The 7,500-nt window shown below is 39.2% G+C and overlaps 1 protein-coding gene across 1 annotated transcript; it reads left to right on the top strand.

Moving 5' to 3' along the window:
- The first annotated feature begins 3,439 nt into the window (after nt 1-3,439).
- LOC138028971 (potassium voltage-gated channel subfamily A member 3-like) lies at nt 3,440-6,516 on the top strand. The gene has a single exon (XM_068876620.1). It carries the CDS (start codon nt 3,573-3,575, stop codon nt 4,845-4,847), a length of 1,275 nt encoding a protein of 424 aa, XP_068732721.1. The 5' UTR covers nt 3,440-3,572; the 3' UTR covers nt 4,848-6,516.
- The last annotated feature ends 984 nt before the right edge of the window (nt 6,517-7,500 follow it).

Raw genomic sequence — 7,500 nt, 5'->3', positions numbered from 1 at the left:
CTTCATATAAAAGCTTACCCCTTATAGGAAGACTGTAGATGGCAGTATTGGCAAATTGCGAGCGGCAAAGGCGCGGAGAATTGGTGGGAGGGGGGGGGGTGGCGGGTCCGCCTGTTAATTCGCCTCTTGCGCCAACAATCTCGCCAGCTACGCAGGCAAAATGCAGACTTTGCGTTAAGAGAGAAAGTGTGTGCCATATCATGCACTGTGACTAAGGGAAGGAAGGAGCGGTTAACTGAAGAGATGTCGAGCATTGCATGTTCTTTGAATTTCTGAACACGGATCGAATTGTATCTCAACAGGAGCCCATGAGCTCCTGATCTCAATAAATTACTTACACATTCACCAAGAATCGTTTTGTGAATCCAATGCTATTTTTGCGACCGATAGTACCACGCGAAATGTTGCTCTTTAGCACGCCAATGATGGCCAACATTCGTGCATAATTTTTGGAATATATATAATTTCATGTACTTGAACTTCGTTCCGAATGGACATAAAATGGAGTTAGAAAGAGCATCACATTCAGTCCGTTTCTTCACACAATACGAAAAGGACTCATTGCCTCAAGACGCTCGGACTGTTGAAATCTTATGGTCTCGACTACAAATCTATGCCCCTGGGAAAGTTCTCCAACCCCAAGAAGAGCGAAAGGGTAAATGAAATAACAATGGTGAGGAGGTCCTGGTGTTGGCGACCTAACAACCAATGGCAAAACAGTAAATGGTGCACAGGACAAAGCAAAGGTGAGTAATATACCTCCTCTTACGAACTATGGTATATTGGTTGACTCCCAACATGGCTACATAGCGAAACGGTCTACGGACACGCAACTGTCGGCTACGGTTCAATCATGACATAGCTTCTCCTACAATGTAACAGCGTCTGTGTCCTTTCTGGAAGGTCTCACATCAACATCTTCTCAGAAAACTCAACCATTCTGGTATTAGAGACTCGATCAGTTTCTATGGTTGTCCTCATTTTTAACTCCACTCAAAAAAGGCATAAGGTTGTACTGATGCGATGGATCCTCATTTGGCATGCCCAGACTGCCAGCAGGCTCACTCTGTTTACAGGATGGCTGCGGAGAATGGGGCCTATTCTTCTCGCCCGCTAGAAGCTCCGCTGCCAAATTCTCGTTCAACAGTCAAAACATTTGAGCCTGGTGACAGGCTGAGCCTCGGTCAACTGTGCATTAGTTTCCTTGGTCGGAATGCGAACTCTGATGCTCAGTTACTTCAGAATGGCTTGTGCAAGCTTGAAGAATGGCAAGACTTATTACACTGGAAAGGAATTTGACATCGACGAATTTGAGTTTTTGAAGTCAGAGATTAGAGGACTTGACATCCCCCCTTTATCTCAAGGCGTTCGGTTAAATAGTAAACTGTACTGGAAGGTGAAAATTGAATAAGTAGTCAAGAGTGCCACCAAGACTCTAGGGTTTGTAAGACGGAATTTTTTGTTTCGTTTGTTTGAGAGGCTAGAGCTGGCTCGTTTCAAGATTTTGGCCCGACCGAAGCTACAACATACATAATGTGTATCTTCAGTTTCGGATTCACATTATAAATATAATACACTTAGACTTGAGGGTGTACAAAGAGTTGCTACACGTTTCTATAAGTACAAACACTACCGCTACACCTCCGGTGTGAGCACCACGGTGAACAGCCTTGGTATCGAATCTCTTGAAAAAAGAATGAGGATTAATCGTGTTGTGATGTTGTGTAAAATGACACATGGTCTCATAGACATGAATGTCCAAAGTTACCTCAACCTCTAAGGGAAACGCCAATACATGTAGTCGCGTATTTAAATCAATTCTAGACCCTATCATCTCCATAACTAACTGTGCCTTCAAATTGTCTTTTTTTCCCGAGAACTTTATGTATAAGAATACATAAAGGGTAAAATAATTTTCACGACAAAGGATAATTGATAGCTCACGAAAGATGGCCCGCGGTTCAGTTTAAAAGAAGAGACATTTAGATATTTTCGATCAAACTAGGATGTGCACCATTCGAAGATGAGCAAACCAACGAGGTCAGCGTTGTAGAAATCGCTTTTTTTCGATGTAGGCGATCAGATAATCATCAGTACTAATAAGGTATTCTGATCAGGTTAACATATGACGCAGAAATTCAAACTGTTTGGTTTCATTTTTTTCACATTCTTTGGTTGGGTAATGGCAATTTCTGAGCAATATTTTGACTACAATGCGGACATGTTTGAAGGATTTTATATGCTAAATGCGTCATACCTGAGCGAATAATAGATCGTTTTCACGTGACGTCATCACCTTCCAAAATCTAAAACTAAAGATCCACCAAAGTTTTTATCCTCATCAGGCATAAGAGGCGGCATATCTATATCTGTTGACAATTTCACAGCTCAATAGCGTGCTTCGTTTGGAAACCAGAGCATTTTGAATTTCCGGATTATGTAGGTGCGTGACACAAAGCTACGATCAAGTTTGTTGAAAAATATATACTTATCTCATGATTTTGAGCCCTTTTAGAAGTTAGAGCATTAGGAAAAGTGCTTATGTAAATGCTTGTTTTTTCAGTAGTGATAATCAGTCGCCTAGATAGCCAAAGTCAGTTCCAGATGTTTACACTATTTTCCGGCCGCCATATTGGTGTACCATTGAGGTACACCAATATGGCGTTTTCATACTGGGCTCTGTAAATTTCTGCGAAACATTTCGACGAATATCTGAAGTTTGGGGAAACGCAGAGGCCTAAAACTTGGACAAGTGTCTTATTTCTTTATCTTCTATAAGATAACAATTTCTTAGCGTTTTGCACCGGATAGTTTTTGATTTATTTTTTTTATTGCGTGACAGTGAAAACGATCTATACATTCTTCTGTGAACTTTCGGGCCGCAAATAACTCTTTACTGCCAACTTTGGCATTACACTTGGCATAACTATTTAGCAGGCCTGGCAAGGCCATTCAGTTTAATTCTTAATAAATTCTGATATTGTCGCAGTAAGGACTCTACTTAGGTCTACAATTAACAGCGTTCGTACTGTGAAACACAATGTTTTCGGTAGAAATACATAGCGGCTATTTCCCGCGAAACAATACTAAATCAATCCTTCTCAATTTTGAATGATTAGTAGTAAAAACAGTTACACTCTTCGTTGGAAAATTAATTGGAATCGTCGCCCTTTCCTCTATTTATTTTATTTTTGAAGTTTATCTGCGATGAGTCTACTCACAAACGCCAAGTTTTGGTTTTACGTTTGCTGAAACTGAAGATACCTGCTTTTTGGCACTGTGAAGATTGCCTTATTCATATTTCATCAAATTACGTATTACTCATCAATATTCCTTTTCTCAATCCTTATTTTCAAAACAGTGCAGCAGCTGAAATCAAATTGCAACTGTGACTGTTGGAGCTAAATTTAATTTAGTAACCACCATTTTGAGTTTTACAGTCAAACACGCCAAATAATTGACATGATGGTACTGACATACGAATCGGCTTTAACTTAATTTTAAGTCACACAACTGAAATCATTACCATAACTTAACTTTGCCGGACTTAGAGAATTTCCTCATTAAGGCAGATGACATGGACCTCACAACATAAAATGGAAGATCGTGTTGTTATAAATGTAAGCGGGATGACCTTCGAAACGAAAGCAAAGACGCTGAGCCGTTTCCCCGATACACTTCTTGGAAGTCCCACCAGAAGGCAAAAATACTTCAACCCGGCAGCGCAGGAATATTTCTTTAACAGGCATCGAGTAGTTTTTGAATCAATTTTATTCTATTACCAGTCTGGAGGAAGGCTTATTTGGCCGGAAGATGTTCCAGGCAGCATTTTCACGGAGGAAGTTGAATTTTTTCAACTTGGCGAACAAGCTTTGAAAAACGTCGCAAAGTGCTTGTACAAAGAACGAAAGCGCACATCTCCACAGCTTTCGTTTCAACGGAAAGTGTGGAATTTGTTTGAACACCCCGATACCTCGCATTTTGCGAGAGCCATCGCGATACTGTCGATTCTTATGATCCTGATGTCTGTGACAATATCCTGCGTTGAGACTTTGCCTTACTTTAAAGGATTACGAGCTGCTGAGGATTGCAATACCATAACGAGAGTCAGTTTAAGATGCAATGAAAGCGCAGCAAGTGAATTCGTAACGGAAGATTGCGACTCGAAAAAGTTTGACAACGAAGATTGTTCAGATAATACCCTGGAGATATTTATGGTTCTTGAAATTATTTGCTATTCGTGGTTCTTATTTGAATACCTAGTTCGTTTTGCATCGGCACCAAATCGCTCTAGGTTCCTACTATCGCCTATGAACTTTGTGGACCTCATAGCCATCATTCCATTTTTTACAATTCTGATCAGCGGGAATCGCCGCTGGGTGTCTCTAGCGGTTCTTCGCACTGCACGCCTTCTAAGAATCTTCCGTATTTTGAAACTTACACGTTACTCGCACGGTCTCAAAGTTCTTATGTTTACATTACGCGCAAGTATAAGCGAGTTGGAGATGATGGTATTATTTATGTTCATGATCGTCCTTTTGTCCTCCAGCGCCGTGTTTTATACAGACCTCGGGGCAGATGGTAGCCAATTCAATAGTATTCCTGATGCGTTTTGGTGGAGTATGACAACTGTTAGTACAGTAGGTTATGGTGATTATTATCCAGTCACTAGTTTTGGGAAATTTGTCGGAGGAGTATGCGCAGTTTTCGGTGTGTTAGCATTTTCTCTTCCAGTAATGGCCTTCGCCATTAACTTTAATGCATATCTTCTAGGAGAACCGATCAGGAGACATATTGAGAATAAAAGTACTACTAGGACGACAAGAGCATCCATGCGAGGCCAATAGGGACTTTTTAGCGAGAGACGAGGAAATCCTCTTCTCGCCTTTGCCAAATCAATATTTAATGCCTGGTTTAGAAATAGTTTAATTTTTCTCCTTGAAATCTAACATAATTTAAGTTGAAAGAAATGGGCTGAAAAGAGGAAAGTAAATTGGAATTGAAATGCTCCCTTATTTGTAGCGATAACCTCAAGTGACTTTCTTTGCCTTCACCTAATTTTCTTTTAAATTTCACACCTCAGTTGATGACGCTTTCGATATTTTTAATTCTAGTGATTTGCACTTATTTTTTATTGACATCTTGAAGAACTCAGCCCACAACAAAAGTGTTAGAAAGTGGACTCGTTATGGAGCAAGGATGACATTAAATTAACGACGAATATCTTCTCAGGAATATATGATCTGTGGTATGTACCACCACACGCTCTTCCCAATTTAACAATGTCAATGTTTTGCGAAAAAAGAGTCGCCAACTCACAGTGATAAAATCAGGTAATCTTAACTTAAAAGAAAGCAGAAACGCCAAAGCCACAAATAATGAGTTTTGATGACTTTTTAAGTATATTCTGTACTGCGGAATGGCCTTATGAAAGACAGCCTATTTTCGTCATGTCATAAGTGCTGTGTTTGTAGCCTGGAGGCTTTTAAGACTGCGGGTGATGGTATTTATATATTTCCATAGCTAACTTTGCATTACAAAAAGTATTAACTGTATTCAAATATTAAAGGCTTTTTGTGATAGAGCTGAATCATTTTTGGTTATTCCAAGGTCGCTTAAGAATTACTACAGACAAGGCTGCTTTAAATAAATTATTTATAGGTCTAAATTCAGCCAAAAGATTGGTCCTCTATCTCACTGTGCGTTGTGTCGGTGGAGAGAGAAACAAATGTGGCTTATTTTCAATTTCGTTCTTTGTTTGTTTGTTTGTTTGTTTAATTTAATTGTTCGGTTGTCGCTGTTATTTAGTCGTATATTTTTTTTAATGAAAAACTAGCGATAACCTAGAAACTGTGCTTACAAAACCAAAACAACTATGGAGATGAAAAAGATCTTCAGCTAGCCGAGTGGAAGGATATACTGTTGTTTGCGTAAATCTGTCGAAGAAGATTTGCATTGAATATTGATTACATTGTCGGCAGACTTTGATCGCAGCAGTTTCATAACGCTTGGCAACTACAAAGAAAATAAATTGAGAGCCTGACGTTATCACGATTTGTAAATGCCCAAAATGTAAACATAAATTAAACCGTGGTAATCTCTTTCTTATACGGTAATAACCTGGAATGATAATCACGGATAACGCAAACGACATGGATAACGATATCAATATGGGTATAACGATAACAATATAGGTAAGCACATGATTTCGAGCGTGAAAATTGGAATAAATAGGCACGGGTAAGACGAACAAAATTGCTCGAGCCGAAGGGCGAGTGCAATTGTAATCTGAAAAAAATTATAAGTGTTTATTTTTCCAAATTGCACGAGAAAAATCATATGATAACTTATTAATAATATACATGCAAAAATGTCACCTTTATTGCCGTAATTTCAACTTCTTGCACTCTATTTGGAATTGATTGATGTGCTCGCAGCTAATCAACACGCTGGGTATCCGAGGACAAACTAGAGAACCAACAAACTCAATCCCTATATTTAACAAATTGATGTCAGTTTTTCATGCGTCTGTCCTGTTATTGATTATAAATTGCGTCATAACATTGTCAAAGTAACTGTGCCACGAGGCGATAGCCGAGTGAATCCGCAGACTACTTTGACAATGTTATGACGAAATTCATGATCAATAACAGGACAGACGCATGAAAAACTGACATCAAGTTGTTTTTTTCAATAACAAAAAGGCAGAGGAGTCAAAATTAAGTCAAAACACGAGAATAAAGCGAGACAAAAATGCGAGAAACTTCTATCTGACGCGAGCAATATCGCGTCATTATCGCATAAAATATAAATTTGTGTGTCTGTCCGCTTGTTGACAATAAAAATTAGCCAATGAGCGCGCGAGAATTTTTTGCAGTCATTGTAAAAATGGCATTTTGTTCGCGAATCGATCGCTCCCCAAGCCTCTACTGTGCTGCGCGGATGCGAGTGTCTTGTAAGGCTATCTGGTAGCCTGGACCCAATCTGGTTTAAGCCAAAATTTGCATAATGTTCTCATTGGATCTAAGGGAAGACGGACGAGTGCTCGCAGTCTATTAAAAAAAGTACAAACTACTGTAAATTAAACGAGGTATTTCTCTATAAATGGCTAAGGTGTGATGTCGGGTGATGATGACTTTTCCGCAATTACCTCCATTCAACTACGTTTCTAAGTGATTTGCAGCAGCCTTCTTCCCAAGGAAAAGCAAGAAGGAGAGAACCCCCGGGCTGACAACTAGTGACACATTCAGGACAAAATTAATCACTTTTTTTCATTATCTCCTTTTCATTATTTACTTGCATTTTTATGCATCCACAAAATTAAAGAAGTCTGGAAATAAGAATTGCGTAATTTTTTAAAATAACGATTATCGTTAATTCGTAGTTTGCTTTGAATTTAGTATTATCGTTAATTTAGGACTGCGGCAAGCAGATTTAGCAACAGAACGGGAACGTCAGCGGCGACGGCACGCGCAGAAAAAAAAAAAGAGAATTCAGAAT

This window comes from Montipora capricornis, chromosome 13, assembly GCF_036669925.1.
Source record: "Montipora capricornis isolate CH-2021 chromosome 13, ASM3666992v2, whole genome shotgun sequence".
Taxonomy (NCBI): Eukaryota; Metazoa; Cnidaria; class Anthozoa; order Scleractinia; family Acroporidae; genus Montipora; species Montipora capricornis.
This window is presented reverse-complemented; position numbering and strand designations above follow the sequence as displayed.

Excerpts from the sequence above, each read along its gene's own strand:
- LOC138028971 (XM_068876620.1), top strand. The coding sequence starts at position 3,573 with ATGACATGGACCTCACAACATAAAATGGAAGATCGTGTTGTTATAAAT.